The following is a 16,858-nucleotide window of genomic DNA, read 5'->3' as shown; positions in this document are numbered from 1 at the left end:
GTGATGTATGTATTTGTAATTATATAAGTTGTTTTTCATAGAAAAACAGGAACTTGTTGTGGGGGCATTTTTTTCCCCTCTTATTTTGAATTTCAGGGGCATTTTAGTCCATTTTGGTGGCATTTTTGCACTGAGCCCCCATTCATTTCTGACCACAGTTAGAGGTACTTCAGGAAAGGATTAAGTAACACTGCTCTATGGAGTTTTAAACCAACAAAACCTACCTCCCTACCCTAAACCTGACCGATAGTGTCATAAAAAGCAAATGTAAGATGAAAAATGCAATTGCTGAATCAGCAAAGTAATTTTGTGGCACTTCTATGACACTTTAGGCTCATGTGTCGACTCACATTCGCTTCAGGACTCGTGTCCCAATCCTTGCTTCTGAAGTGCAATGCTCTTATCAATTGAGCTTCTGTGCAATTTGATCACAAGGTGTCGCTAGTCTCTGTAATGTGAAGTCACAAGTGGGCTTTCCTGCTGCTGTCGCTCTAATGTTATTGGTGGACTGCAAGTCTTGCCATAGCTTTAGACAGTCTGATCACAGATGAGATACTGCCGGTAAAACTAAGATATTATTCTAATTTGACAAGGAATCAGTTCTCTTGCTCCTAAAAATTAACATTCTGCAGGGGTATGTAAACTTCAGCATTTTGCCTGCACTCGACAACCGTATTTCACAGAAGACAGGTGACGTGAGCTCCACTGTCTTCATTCTCATTTGCATAAAGTTAAACTTTTCTCAACCTTGTCATGTTACCTGCCACATCCACATCTTGTCGCAGGAAGTCACTGTGCTCTCATTGAAAATTAATGGCATCCTGTCATTGTATGTCGCTGGTAGTGTGAATGAGGCTTAAAAAAAATAACACTTTACAAGTTGTGCACTATAGTCTTAGTAGTGTTTAGATGACAAAAGATGTTTATGAACTGATAATCTGCAGTTTTACTAGTGACTTGTGTGAAAGGGAAAACTAGTTGCTGTTCTAGCACCTCTAGTGTTCATTTCACCAGGAAACTGGTGCGATACGTACAACAAGCCAAAAAAATTTTTTTCCAACATTTTGATATACTAACGTGGTTCTATGAAACCAGGATGATAAAAATGAGCAATAGTGTATTTCCTTATCACACTCTTATCTTACATGCTAAAAGCAAACTTTCAAATCTCAGTAGAGTCTTACGTGCTATTCACGCGAGGAGCGCTATTTGTATGACACATTTTTGCTGTCAATGAAGAGCATTCCAAATCGGTCACTTATGAGGCGCTATTTCAGTTATGATGCGGTCATATAAGGCGGTAGGTTTTCAAATAGAGCCAGCATCACAGCAGTGTAAAGAAAGCTATGAAAGCTTACATTTAAATTTAAATGGAGTCTGTATGTTAAGCGGTTAGGGCTGAATTAATTGCACAAGTTTAATACATTGGGTTAGGGATTTGGAAAAAACCCTTAATAGATTGCTCGAGGAATATCTATACAGTGCTGCCGTGCATGCAGTGTAATAAAACTTTTCATTGTTTAAAGCATTAACAACTTAATAGTGAGTAGGGCAATTTGTTTTACAAATGCAAACAATGCAAAGGAATAGTTCACCCAAAAATTTGAATTCTGTTATGTTTACTCACCCTCATGTCATTCCAAATCAGTATGGCTTTCTTATGCAGAACACAATAGGAGATGTTTTAATGAATGGCTTATGCGTTATATTCCAAGGCATACGATAGGTTTTATGGAGAAACACCTGAAATTGCAATTTTTCAGTAAACATATTGACGTCTGTTACACTTTCATGAGCAGCTCATTATGTCACGCAAGAATTTTGTTTAGCACTAAAAACAATCTCAAGTGAACAATGTCCCAATTATTTTTGGGTGAACTTTTACCATTACAAATTCTATGAATTCAGCTATCCAGCTTAAATATAGCCAAATTCATGCATTTTGAACATTTATTTTAAAAAAAAACAGGCACATAAAAATGAACATACCTGTCCTGAGGCTAAAGCCTTTTATTGCCGACAGGGGAAGGCGTAATTAGACCTTGCTGCGCAGTAGTCCCCCCGTAGGGTGCTCTGGGGTACTGCACTCTGACGAGTTCTTGGCTTTGTCCTTGTTATTGTTGGGCTCATTGTCTTTGATGATGTCATATTGGCGACAGAAGAGAGCTATCACACCTGTGTGCAAATGGGCATGAGAAAGTTAGAGAAAGAGGGTTCAGAGAGTTGAAGTCAGAAGTAGAGAGTGTGGTAGTGATGGATGGGACAATGTCGGAAGGAAGAGAGGAAAAGGTTTGAAGATGGATTGCGCGTTGTTTCTGCCCCAAATAATAACATACCAATTATAGCTTGGCTAGAACAGTATGATGAACATCTCTGTGGCCTTGAGTTTAAGCTGTGGTACAACTGTCCTGTTTGATGATTTATTCGCTAGTCTTCTCACAGGCTAGATGTGGATTATAAACAGATAAGGAAGACCCCCCAAGGCCCAATTATAACATTAGAAACTCTTGTATGTTTCCTTTCTCAACTGAAAACATCCCTACAAATATGAAACATACAGACCCTCTGTATCGGTGACATTTTATAATAACTTTCTTTACAAATGTTTTTACATCAAAAGCAGATCATTGCAAATAGTTAGAAATGTCAACTATTTTTCACAAACAATTTTTTCATATATACACTCACTTAACACTTTATTAGGAACACCTGTATACCTAAATATTAATGTGATTATCTAATCAGCAGTGCAGTGCATAAAATCATTCAGATACGGGTCAGGAACTTCAGTTAATGTTCACATCAACCATCAGAATGGGGAAAAATGTGATCTCAGTGGTTTTGAACATGGCATGATTGTTGGTGCCAGATGGGCTGGTTTGAGTATTTCTGTAACTGCTGATCTCCTGTGATTTTCACGCACAAAAGTCTCTAGAGCAGTGGTTCCCAACGCTGTTCCTGGAGGCCCCCTACACTGCACATTTTGTGGATCTCCCTTATCTGACTCACCCAATTCAGGTCATGGAGTCTCCACTAATGAGCTAATGAGTTGAATCAGGTGTGTTTTATTAGGGAGATATCCAAAATGTGTATTGTTGTGGGGCCTCAAGGAACAGGGTTGGGTACCACTGCTCTAGAGTTTACTCAGAATGGTGCCAAAAACAAAAAACATCCAGAGAGCGACAGTTCTGCGGACAGAAACACCTTGTTGATGTGATCAACGGAGAATGGCCAGACTGGTTCGAGATGACAGAAAGGCTACAGTAATCAGTGTGTACAATTGTAGTGAGCAGAATACCATTTCAGAATGTATAACGTCAAACCTTGAGGCGGATGGTCTACAACAACAGAAGACCATGACGGGCACTTAATTAGGACCATCGTGTTCCTATTAAAGTGCTAAGTAAGTTTATATTCATACACTTTGAAAACACCTTTGCAACAACCTAAGCATAACGTAAGCTTAGCAACCACTCAGAATATTTTAGCAACCACATAGCATATTTCAATGTGCACAAACTACTGATGTGTTAAGCATTATAAAAATCTTTGCTAATGACTTTATAACATTTTTATAAAGTGTGAAAAAAAAAACAAAGAAGCAATATTGTCCCATTATTTTGGTCCAAATTCTTATCATTCCTATCAACTAATCGGATTTTAGGGTTAGATTTAAGTACAGCCCTAGGGCTGGAGGTTTTGTTGGGGCTTAAACAACATTCTTATCACCCTATCTCGATCTGATTTTAGGGGTAGTTAATGGTTTGGGTTGGGGTTAGAGATAGAGTTAGACTATGTTTGTTGGACAAGAATGTTGTTCCAGGTCCAACAAAATTCAGGAGCATGTCCTACTTGGCAACATAATGGTCATTAGCTAGAAACAGTCAGTATCACCTACAAACTGGTCGATCATTAGTCTTTGGTCTTTTCAAATAAGGTTCTTACCTGCCCACATAACGAGAACCACGACAATGATGATGAGCTCCCCAGCCCTGAGCTGGGCAGCCTGGCCAACCTCCTCCATTGTTACTTCATCTTTGTGGAGCAGAATTGAACAAATACGGTTATAGGCCACATATTTTTTGACAAAAACATACAGTATAAACTGTGATCAAAAAGTCTGAGACAATATTGAAAATGTGGGACTCAAAATCCAAGGTAAACATGGAAATGGAAAGAAACAAAAATGAACAGAAAAACCCACATTACGACAGAAAACAATTACAAATTATTAAAGTTTCTGTAAGATTTCTAGGTCATTTATCAAATAAGCAAATTTGTGACACTGACCATGTTAACTCTATTGTACAAAAAGTGAGTGTCATATATTCACAAATCATGATGGATAACATGGATCATCAGGTTTGACACAAACTTGTGGAGTCAGCTGGAGTATATTTTACATATTCATTTATTCATTTGGCAGGCAATTTTGTCCAAAGCGACTTACAAAAGAGGAAAACATAAGCAAATCAGAGACAGTGGTATGAAAAGTGCCATACTACAAAGTTTTACTAGCATCAGAATTCAATAGCAAAGTATTCAAAACAGATTAAAGTGCAACAAGATTTTTTTTTTTTTGTGGCTGGTTAAGTGCTCATGAAAAAGATGTGTTTTAAGTCGTTTTTTTGAAGACAGAGTGTGAGTCAGCTTCACGGATGGAGTTGGGAAGGTCATTCCACCAACGTGGTATGATGAAACTGAAAGTCCGGGAGAGTGTTTTGGTGCCTCTTTGTGTTGGTACAACAAGGTGACTTTCCTTAGCCAACCACAGGCTTCTGGTGGGCATGTAGCTCTGCAGAAATTACAACATGTGCTCTTTTTGGTTCATTAAAGACCAGACATGCTGCTGAATTCTGGATCATTTGCAGAGGTCTAATTGCACTTGCAGGGAGGCCTGCAATGAGAGAGTACAGTAGTCCAGTCTAGTTATGACAAGTGACTGAACAAGCAGTTGAGTGGCATGTTCAGAGAGGAAGGGTCTTATCTTCCTGATATTTCAGAGTAAATCTACATGATCTTGTGGTCTTTGAGATGTGGTCTGTGAAATTTAACTGGTTATCGATGGTTACCCCTAGATTTCTGACCGTTTTGGAAGGCGATACTGTAGTTGTACCCAGCTGCATGGTGATGTATGGCTGGAAAGACAAGGAGTTCGGTCTTGGCTTGGTTGAGTTGCAGGTGGTGTTCCTTCATCCAGTCCGAGATATATGCCAGGCAGGCAGTGATTCGAGCAGTCACTGTGGTGTCGTTGGGCTGGAAAGACAAGTAGAGTTGCGTGTCATCAGCGTAGCAGTGGTAAGAGAAACCATGTGACTGAATTATGGGTCACAGTGATGTTGTGTATATAGAGAAAAGAAGTGGTCCAAGCACTGTTCCCTGAGGTACCCCAGTAAGTAACTGATGTGGCTTGGATACCTCACCTCTCCAGGCTACCTTGAAGTTCCTACCTGAGAGAATGGAATTAAACCATTCAAGCACAGTTCCTGTGATGCCCAGCGAGGAGGGGGTGGAGAGTAGGATCTGATGGTTGACTGTGTCAAAGGCTGCTGAAAGATCCAGCAGAATCAGGATGGATGATCTGGATTCAGCGATATATGTATATAAATCACACACATTAATAACTACCCCTCTCTCTCCACTGATCCACCCCGAGACCCCTCCAAGAATGCCAAGTATCTACCCCAATTCCCAACAAACATCCAAATTCCCCAGTCTTCAATATGAAACCTCTACTAAAGCTGCCATCCTCCCCATCTTTGAGCACCTCTCCTGAAATGGGGGCGCTCCAGCCAACTACCAACCCTTCAAAGTCATCTGTCTGGCTACCATAACACTGTATAGAACCCAATCCTCCACATGTTTATTCCCCACATTGATGACCACCCCATATCCTAAAATACAGAGTCTGGGGCAGAACTAAACCCTAGTGCCCAAGATGTCACATAAAACTCTGAACCCTTAACCAAAACCCTTGAATCTTTACACACACCCCAAAAACATGAACTGTGTCTCCATCCTCTGATTGGCATCGCCAGCAGGTGGATGTGTCTTTAAGAACAAGCCTATACAATCTAGAGGGTGTCCAATAGAATCTATGTAAAATCTTGAATTGCATCTAGATACAGACTTGACATTTTTTAGAATCCTAGCCCACACTCCCTCCTCCAATACCAAGTTTAAATCTTTCTCCCATAATCTCTTGATAGAAATTCGAGCTCCATCCCCCAGAAACTGAATTAACAGGGAGTAATATGCAGATGACTCATGACCTTTTCCAAAAGCAGTAATCACCTCTCCCAGAGTACCTGCTACTTTAGGGGGTGTATGCTACCACCAAAACAATACAGAGCAGGTAAAGCAGTTGTAAATACCTATAGAACTGAGATCTGGGAATCCCAAAATGTTGAACCAAATTACTAAAAGATCTCAATACTCCACTCTCATATAGAGTCACCGAGTGTAGTAACGCCCCCCCCACCCCCCACAATCCACCAGAAAGGGGACTTATCAATACATAACTGGGTTCAACCATATGCTTGAGGCAACATTAAAATAATTGTCAGAATTAAACACTCTGGACAATTTAGTCCATACCGAGTGCAAATGTGAGATAACAGATTTAACTTCTCTGATTAGTTTAATAGAAAGGCTTTGCAATGGTAAAATAGGGGCAATAACTTCCTGGGAAAGAATTTGGAAAGCTGTTACAGGGCTGTATGCTGTCAGAGCCAAAGTCTTTGGATTTAGATCAATTAACTCTGTATCCTGAGAAATTAGAAAATAAATTAATAATTCTGTGGAGGCAAGGCATAGATCTAGTGGGGTCGGAGACGAATAATAAAATATAATCTGCGTAAAGCAAAAGCTTATGTGCCACAGCTCCCGCCACCACCCCTGGACAATCATCTTCCCTTCTTATCGTGGCTGCTAATGTTTCCAGGGCAAGACAATAATGGGGAAAGAGGGCAACCCTGCCGGGTGCCCCTTTCCAGGGTAAAATAATCTGAAATGAATCAATTTGTTTGTATCGCCGCTACCAAGTGTCAACAAAGTAACATTATCCATCCAATAAAAGTATTCCAGAACCCTTATATTTCCAAAATCTTAAAAAGATAATCCCATTCTACCATATCAAACCCCTTTCAGCATCAAATAAGATGGCCATGACCAGAGTCTGATCATTCGCCAATGACCACATGATATTGATAAGACGCCTAATGTTGTCAGAAGAGATGCGGCCCTGAATAAACCTTACCTGATCTATATGTATATGAGATGTCAAAACTTTACTTAATCGGTTAGCCAAATTTTTTTTTACAATATTTTAATGTCTAGCTGTACATGGAAATTGGATGATAACTCTTACACTCACTTGGATCTTTGTCTTTTTAAGAATCAGACTGAACCGGGCTTATGTCATGGTTGGTGGAAGCTTTCCATTCTTTAATGATTCTGTGTAAACTTCTAACAAAAGTGGAGCTAGTTCTGTAGCATAAGATCCAAAAAACTCAGCAGCAAAACCATCTGGCCCTGGAGACTTGCCTGTAGGCAAGGCCTTAATTAACTTGCCATGCTCTTTTTTTTTTTTTGCTCAGTCATCAGTTTAGGGTGTTCTGAAGGTTCCACCTTCCATGATAAAATAGTATTATATCTGTATTTCAATCAGGTAAATTCTCTGAGGCCATCAGATGACATTAAGCACTTAAGCACTGCCTGAGCACTTTTAATATTCCCTTCGAACTCCACGAGTTCTCGTGCTTTGGATTTTCTGAAGAATGAGGCATACTGTAATCAATTCTTGACCCTGAATTTCTGCTAAAAAAATAATGACTCTTCCTAATTTATCTGTTTAAGACATTTGAATTGTAGATGTTTACTTATCAATATAATGACTGCTCTACTCTTACTTAAGCAAGCACTAAAGAAAACATACCCACCCCATATTTTCCCAAATTTTTCAGCTTCCTGCAGGGAAAGATGCATTTCTTAAAGAAACACAATATCACATTTCTTATGTTTAAGAAAATAAATAACCTTCCTTCTTTTTATGGGGTGCCCCAACCCATTCACATTCCATGTGGAGAGAGACAATCCACTCATAATAACATTTGACATTTTGACATATTAGAAATAATAGATTGTGTCAAAAATAAAATTATAAAGACCACATCCCAACATTAGTGCAACAGTCCAACCATGAACTTACTCCGAACCAAACAAACAGAAAAAAGAAATACACGCACAAGAATACCAACTGGCATCCATCCCTCTAAATTCAAACAGTCCATGTATGCCTAGGAGAGCGTCCACGACAACTTTGCCATTGGATTGCTCAAGTCCAAATTTTGTGAGACAGAATTACATAACAGAAAATAATCTATAAAACAAACTTCAGCCAATAGGTGGAATAAACACACAGAACGTGTAGATTTATTCACAAAACTGTCCGAAGGTGTGTTCTTCCACAAAACAAGCTCCAGCCGCTAGCAGAACAGTCAAACGAGTGTTCAGTGAGCCGGCTGTTCATGAGTGTAGCAGATGACCTAATCCTTCCAATGTCCTGCAAAAAAATGCTCCACAAAATAAACTTGAGCCAGGAGAAGGCAGAAACACAAGGAACATGGCGATTCATCAAAAACTGTCCTGAAGGAGTGTTATTGCACAAAACAAACTCCAGCCGCTAGGCGGAGCAGCCATCCTTTGCAGCCATCCTTAGTATCTATTCTCAATTTGGCTGGGAACATCAGTGCATATGCGAACTTCCGTTAAGGTAAGAGTTTCTTGCATTCCTTGAATCGATCACATTTCTCTCTTGTTGAATTTGTCAAAGTCAGGGAACAAGAAAATGCTGTGGATCTTCCCAGAAAGCTTTCCTTTACTCCTCACGTAACACAAGATCTTTATTGGATGATCTCAGAAATTTGGACAGAATTGATTGGGGCCTGTCTACCTCAGCCGATCTCCGAGAAAGGTCTCTGTGAGCTTGCTCGATTTCATGCTTATGGGCTGTTATGTTGAGCAGACTTGAGAAGAGCTTGTCTAGAAATGTTACCATATATTGGCCTTCCTCATGCCTAAGGAATTCCAATAATTTGGATGTTGTTTCCCAGATTACGATTCTCAAGGTCTTCCAATTTTTCCCAAATGCGTTCCAAATCTACTTTGGTCACTAGCAGATTAGGAGCTAACTCCCTCTCTGATGACTGATCCTCGATCCATTTCTCAACATTCCCGGTTCTTGTGTCCAACTCAGAGAATTTCGCCTCTGCTCACCAGTTGACATAGAATTTCTCCCTCCTCATCGTCCAAACTGAGTCTCTGGTCTGCTGCCCTGTCTGGGGTATCAGCTTGAGCACATAAGTGTCTTTTAATATCGCAAGAGCCTGAGAATTTTGAATTCTTTGATATGTTGACTTCTTAGAACAGTACCAGGGTGTATCGAATCTCACCGGTATAAGACTTAAAAACTAGCAAAGTGCGCAGAGCTCGCCGTTCATATGTCCGACCCCCATATGGCGCCACACGACTCTGAATATCTAGTTAATTATGCCCATTAATTAGTCTCAAGTGGATGTAGCCTGAAGATCTTATGAGGACTTTTGCAATGCCCAGTCAACATTAGAACATTGTTCAGAGTCTGAAGCTCTGAAGATCCCCACTAGGTTGAGGTCTCCTAAGCCTAATGTTTCACATCACTAGAAGAGGTCACTTTCTTGGCAGCACATTTAACTCATCTGGTAATTAAGGCCTTGTTAACTAAAAGAAATGTAGCATTCTGGTCTGTGTTCACTGATTAACCACAGAGGGAAAAACTAAGTTCCTCAATTTTCTGCTTATCAGAAGGTGAAGTAGTGCCTTTATAATGACTGGGAGAAGTTACGCTCTTCTACAGTATTTGTGTGCCTCTCACTCCTGAAGAAAACATTGATACACTTTAGGTAAAACTGGAATTTTATTGGATGTGTCAGGCTTTTGAGTGTGGGGAAAAAGATGGAGCATTTTTTAGCACACCCTCGACATCAATACATGCCATGAGTCCAGTAGAAGCAATAGAGAGGGGAGGCCCACAGAGAGAAAAATTAACTGTCTGTGTGTTCATTAGCTGCTATAATATTTAGTGAAGTGTAATGGACCTTGGTGGATTAATTATAGTGTAACACGAGCACTAATGTCTCATGATTAAACTTTTTTTTGTGTGTGTGTGTGTGTGTGTGTGTAAATGCTCTTGTGATCTAACGGACACATACATCAGCTAAGAGCCAGCTGTCCATTAACCACTATCTGCTATGCCTAAGTACATTTCTACCAGTCCTTGAGTCATCAAAAATATTTTGAAAGTCGCTTTGGATAAAAGCATGGCTAAATTAATCAAAGTAATTATTGTTTAGACATTAGCTCAGTAATTTCAATCATTAATATATCTTGTAAAATGAAGCTTAAGGATTTTGGAGGTGAAGTGTTTAATTTTTACAATGTTTAAATTCTTTCTTGTATCCCAGAGACATCTACTGTAAGTAAGCCATTTGTAGGTTGACTTCCCGAAGAATGTAATTGCTGTAATTAGTTCCATAGCTCTTTCAACATAGCCCTGTATGAGTGGTCCAACATGTCCACCTGCAAAACTCTAGCATCCACCAACTCTTACAAAAAATCTAAACTAGCCGAAAACATCCCGCAAATTTGCAGCTTGTTATTTTCACATGCAAATGGCCTTTTGATTTGCGCAAATGTTTGCCAGAAGTTTGCAGCTCTTTGCTTGTAGTGGTGAACCTCTGGCAAACCTTTGGCTACAAAGGACAATTAATGGACAACAAAGCTCATTTGCATGTGAATATGAGTTTGCGGCAAATTTGCCATGAACTCTCGAATTCCTTAAAGGAAGTAAACATTAAAAAACACCTTCACAACAGCCTAAGCATAACATAAGCTTAGCAAACACACAATATTTTAGCAACCGCATAGCAACCACCTAAATACCAGGTTGCAATTCTGTTGCTGAAGTATTTTGTGTAGCTGCTAAGCTAATGCTAGAATTAGGCTTTTGCTATTTTCAGTTCTTTCCAGGTGGTAGCTAGGCGGTTGATGAAGCAAACCTTTGGCTACAATGGACTATTTGCTGCTACTGGCAAACACTTCTATGGCAAACCTGTTTGAACATTTGCATGTTAAAATACAAACCCATATGAGAGAATAGCAATCACACAGAATACTTAAGCATCCGTTTAGCAACAAACCACTGAAAACACCAGCAACAGCCTAAGCCTAGCAACAGCTTAGCGACCACCAAGAATATTTCAGCAACCACTTAACAACCCCCTACCACTAAAAGCACCTGAGCAACACTAAGCCTAGCATTAGCTTAGCAGCTCTATGTCTATCTATCTGTCTGTCTGCCTGTCTCTGAGTTTCACAACCCTTAACACTGTATATAGTAGATTTTGAAGCATTTAACACATTCAAGTACATAAGGCTTTTAAAAGTGTTTTAAACTTTCATGCAAATCAACATCATTGTTTTTCTTGTATTTTACTTTACTAGTTATGTAATATTTAGTGGCACAGACATTACACACTTAGCCTTTTTGATTATTTGAAACCTGATGATGGCCTTTAAATACAATAACTGATAAATGTACAGGTCAATATTGTAATTATCTTTGAAGACCATTATTAATTTTCTGGCATTGTGGTAATGTATACCCAGAGTACTCACATTATTATGGCTTGCCTGGTCCAAACCAAATGTTTCCACGAGGCTTTCTTTTTTCTTTTTTTATGTAATGACTTTTTCTAGGACATCCTATGAATCTAGAACGTTGGGTAGTTCCCTGTTCCTCAAAAATATGGATGTGTGAGACAAAGGTGTATCATGTACTGAATGCTTGACATTTCACTTATGTTTGAGGTAAAACCTCAATCAAAACCCTGTGTGTAACCTGCCCTGAGTCTCAACTGCATAACTGAGGATTTGACACAAAATGTCAACAACACTGTCCAGAGCCAAGGACTCTTGCTCATCCGTTAAAAAGGCAAGTGCTTCTGGAGCATAAGACTCCCCTGCAAATGTTTGTCACAGTAAGCGGGATTATAAAACATAAAATTGATTGTACTGTGGGTTGTTCTTAATAAGTCAAGCTCTTTAGAAACAGCTAATTTAATGGGAAAACACACTTTAAAAAGAAAAGTACTTTATGCCCTGAATTATGACACAATGTCATTGTTAGAGTGGTTGAATAACTGCCAGCTCACTGTGGGTCTTTTTTCCTCTATTGAAAGTGATTTTGCTGTTAGTTATCATTCAGATGAAATCTATCTATATAAAAACTGATGTGTTTTATTTGTATTTTATCTCTGAAAATAGGTCCAGAAATAGATACAATAAACATATTTTTCTATTTAAATGTCAGACGCTGGGTGTATTTTTGTTTTCAGAGTGCAATTTCATACAAAAAAAAAAGTGTAGGTTTTTATCAATGAAGGTAACAGATAGTAACGCCATAGTACTTTGATATATGCACTGTAAAAAGTGGTAAAAAAATGTTCTCTTACGAGAGGTTCTCTCGTATTGCGTAAGCTAGCTTACGCTACGGGAAAGATTCATCTTTTCTGAGATGTTGAAGCCAAAAAATTATCCTTAATTTTGTATCATTTGTCAACGCAGTGCAGCAACTGCAGACCTTGAGTGGGCTAGCTAGCGAGCTCATTGGTTGCTCTGCGGCAACTGCTGCAGCCTATAGACGAACTTGGGCGAACTCGCGTCCAATGAGAGGCATCCGCGTGCTTACTGCATCAAAGCCCGCCAAAATGGGCGTGGCTAGAGTGCATATAAGTGTAGTTCATAGGCTGGAACCCTGATTTTCATCTCTTCAGCGAAGCTCTTCGCATCTCTGAACTGGAAGCCGCGTCGCCGTTCAAGGGGCATCTAGCAAGCTTGGACAGCGCTCGAAGAAGCCGGCCATCTCCGCCACCTTCAGCCATCCTGCGAGCTATGCCATCCGGCGACGTATCCTTTTTTAGAGCAAGCTAGTTCTTAACGAACTTCACAAAATAGTAACGAGCGTCTTTTTTAAGATGCCTCGCACCACTTGCGCTTCATGCCGCGCCCCTCTCTGCGCCGGAGACCGCCACATCATCTGCGCTCTCTGCCTGGGACTGGGGCATGCAGAGCTCGCCCTCGTTGAAGGCGGATGCGACCTCTGCGAGGAGCTTCCGATGTCGACCCTGCGGGCTCGACTCGAAGCGCTCAGCACCGAAGCCGTCGCGCCACCTTCCGTTCCGCCTCGCAGGAAAAAGCACCGCTCCCAAAGGCTGCCAGAACCGGTGAAAGAAGCGACTGCCTCGCCGGAGCCTCTCCCTCGAGCATCGCTCTCACCCTCCCCGCCCCCCCGGGACGCGCAGTTGCCGCCCAGCGGCCGCACTGCTGCCATCTCGGAGGACGAGGCGGAGGATAAGGGCTGTTCCATCATGACCCTTCGCGCCACCAAAGCTGCAGCCCAAGCTCTAGGGAAGCGCATGGCCTCGCTGACTGTGACCGAGAGACATCTGTGGCTAATGCTAGCAAACATGGGAGAATCAGAGCGCTCCACGTTCCTCAACGCACCGCTCTCTCCGACCGGTCTCTTCGGCTCCGCGGTGAGTGGCATTGTTGACCGCTTTTCAGAAGTCCAGAAAGCCACCCAAGCCATGAACCTCTTCCTGCCGCGTCGCGCTAGCTCCTCTGCAGGCCGCCCACGCGACCAGCCTCCTGCACGAGCCTCTTCACAGCGCCCAGCTCAACAAAGTCAGACTTCTCAGCGTCGACAGGGCGGCTGCCCTCGATCGCGCTCAGACAGCCGTCGCAGACCGCCGCCCCCCTGCGGGCCTCGGTCTAAGGTTGCGCTGAAACCTGAGCAACCGAAGTCCTCCTAGCCTTGTTGAAAAAACGACGGCTCAGTCCCGCCGCGGCCGGACCACCGTCAAAGCTTCACCCCCTGTCAGTCCCCCTCTCTCAGGCTACTACAGTGGTGGATTCAGCAGCCAACAAGCCGGTGATACTGCCCGCTTGCCTGCACTCAAACGCCGTTTTCACGGCGACCCAAAGAAATCTTGTAAAAAGCAAACATGCCTTATGTGTAGAAAATGTGCCCACAATCCAGTGTTCACCCCTACACACAAGCATTACACTTCCCGTGTTCCTATCAGAGCCCACTCACATAAAGCGGACACAGCCCGCTCGAGTGTTAGAGTCAATAAATGCGCCCACAAATCCGTGCGTGCGCCCCTTCTCTGGCCGCTCTGTCACACGACCAGCCTTATGTGTAGAAAATGTGCCCACAATCCAGTGTTCACCTCTACACACAAGCATTACACTTCCCGTGTCCCGATCAGAGCCCACTCACATAAAGCGGACACAACCCGCTCGAGTGTTAGAGCCCATTCTCTGCCCGCTCTGTCACACGGCCAGTAAACACTTCTCTGTATGTAAGTCCCGTGCCCGTGACTATGCTCGCGCATCACTTAACAGATGTGACTCTTTCCCCATTCACCTCAATCGGGAAGTCACTCACAGAACAGCCTGTCCCTGCTGTCTGCGAGCAGTCATGCATAAGCACAGTAAGCGCGCTCACACATTCTGTTCAGCGCGCTGTGTGCAGCAATCAGGGCGATTTGGCCATTCACCCTCTAGCGTTACGCTTCAAAGCGTGGGAAGCTATCCCAGGGATATCCAAATGGGTGTTAAGCACAATAAAACAGGGCTATTTGCTACAGTTTGATCGCCGCCCTCCCCGCTTCAGAGCGCGGCTCGAAACGAATGTGAACATGGAAGCAGCCTGCATGCTTCGTTCAGAAATAGCAAAACTTCTGTGCAAAAGGGCCATAGAGAAAGTGCCTCCTTCGCTGAGCGAGTCTGGGTTTTACAGCCGTTATTTTCTTGTTCCCAAGAAAGATGGCGGCCTCATACCAATATTAGATCTCAGGGGTTTGAACAAGGTGCTTGCAAAAAGACCGTTCAAAATGCTTACAATCAGGAAACTCCTCGCGCATACGCGCTAGGGGGACTGGTTTATCTCTCTCGATCTGAAAGATGCCTACTTTCAGATTCAGATAAATCCCCGTCACAGGCCATTCTTGAGATTCGCCTTCGACGGCCAGGTTTATCAATACACCGTCCTTCCGTTCGGCCTGTTTTTAGCACCCCGTACTTTCACGAAGTGCATGGATGTGGCGCTCGCACCCCTGCGGAGTCAGGGCTTGCGAATTCTGAACTATTTGGACGACTGGCTGATTATGGCACAGTCACATACGGAGCTTCTGTCTCACAGAACAGTTCTCCTCAGCCATCTGAACAGTTTGGGTCTTGCAGTCAATTGGACCAAGAGCTCACTACAGCCCAGTCAGGCAATTTCCTTCCTTGGAATAGAACTAGACTCCGTGGCAATGACGGCTCGCTTATCTACACAGCGCGCGCGCCGTGTTCAGCGACTAGCCGCGTCCTTTCAGATGAACAGCCTCATGCCTCTGAAAAAATTTCAGAGAGTGCTAGGTTACATGGCCTCAGCCGCAGCAGTACTTCAGCTGGGTTTACTGCGCATGTGCCCGCTTCAGCATTGGCTAAACACCCGCACGTCTCACCGGGCTTGGGCCACAGGCCGCCAGCCGATCAAGGTGACTCAGACCTGTATTTCAGCTCTGCAGCCCTGGACAGTGGCCGAATGGTATCAGCGGGGAGTGACGATGGGAGCTGTATCTCGCCGAAAAGTCATCTCGACAGACGTGTCCAACACGGGTTGGGGCGCGGTCTGCGAGGGCTCTCCGGTTTTTGGCCTATGGTCAGTTCAGGAAAAGCTCCTTCACATAAATTGTCTGGAAATGATAGCGGTCGAGTACGCGCTTGTGCGCTTTCTTCCTTTCATTCAGGGTCACCACGTCCTGGTCCGTTCGGACAACAGATCTGTGGTATCCTACCTAAACCGTCAGGGCGGTGTCAGATCCAGGAACCTCTTCCATCTGACGAAACGAATACTGAGTTGGTCCCAGTGCCACCTGCGCTCGCTGAGGGTGACGCACGTGCCAGGCCACCTGAACGATGGCCCAGACAGACTGTCCAGAGACAATATTCCTCCAGGGGAATGGTCCCTGCACGCTCAAACAGTCCAGAACTTATGGCGCATATTCGGCAGAGCAGAGATAGACCTCTTGCGTCAGAAGAGAACTCTCACTGCCCAATATTTTTCTCGAAAAGCGAGGACGCGCTGGCCCAGGACTGGCCCAACCGCCCGCTTTACGCCTTCCCTCCCGTCTCGCTATTGCCACAGGTAATGCAGAGGATCAGGGAAACACGTCACTCGGTGCTCCTCATAGCCCCGCGTTGGGAGAATCAGACATGGTTCCCGGAGCTTACGCAGCTGTCACTGACAGCGCCGTGGCCCATCCCAGTGAGAGCAGATCTCCTCTCTCAAGCTCGCGGCACGATCTGGCATCCCCACCCAGAGCGCTGGGCGTTGCACGCGTGGGTGATCAACGACTACCCGTCGCTCTGCCAGAAGGGGTAATAAACACCATCATACACGCTAGAGCCCCTTCCACGAGAAGACTATGCGTCAAAATGGTCTGTGTTTTCAAAATAGTGCACCGACAGAGACCTGGACCCACGGACATGTGGGGTGTCGTCGCTGCTCGTGTTTTTACAAGAGCTGCTGGATAAGGGCAGATCCCCATCCACGCTCAAAGTGTATTTGGCGGCCGTCGCGGCGTTTGCTGAACCCCTGCACGGCCAGTCACTGGGAAAAAAACAAGCTGGTCATCCGCTTCCTCAAGGGAGCTAGAAGGATGAACCCCCCGCGCCCCCCATCGGTTCCTATCTGGGATCTTTCTAT

The 16,858-nt window shown here is 43.4% G+C and overlaps 1 protein-coding gene across 4 annotated transcripts in view; it reads right to left on the bottom strand.

Moving 5' to 3' along the window:
* Nucleotides 1-16,858, bottom strand: part of LOC127620180 (fibronectin type III domain-containing protein 5) — a 41,030-nt gene that overhangs the window by 8,666 nt on the left and 15,506 nt on the right. For 2 of the 4 annotated variants that reach the window (XM_052093304.1, XM_052093307.1), the window contains exons 4-5: nucleotides 3,946-4,035; nucleotides 1,990-2,175 (exon numbers count right to left, since the gene is read on the bottom strand). In XM_052093304.1, coding sequence (XP_051949264.1) covers nucleotides 2,036-2,175; nucleotides 3,946-4,035 — 230 coding nt within the window. In that variant the 3' untranslated portion in view covers nucleotides 1,990-2,035. Of the gene's footprint in view, nucleotides 1-1,989; nucleotides 2,176-3,945; nucleotides 4,036-4,425; nucleotides 5,257-16,858 lie in introns of those variants that run through there. The other 2 variants (XM_052093306.1, XM_052093305.1) reach the window with 2 other exon arrangements.

This window comes from Xyrauchen texanus, chromosome 26, assembly GCF_025860055.1.
Source record: "Xyrauchen texanus isolate HMW12.3.18 chromosome 26, RBS_HiC_50CHRs, whole genome shotgun sequence".
NCBI lineage: Eukaryota > Metazoa > Chordata > Actinopteri > Cypriniformes > Catostomidae > Xyrauchen > Xyrauchen texanus.
This window is presented reverse-complemented; position numbering and strand designations above follow the sequence as displayed.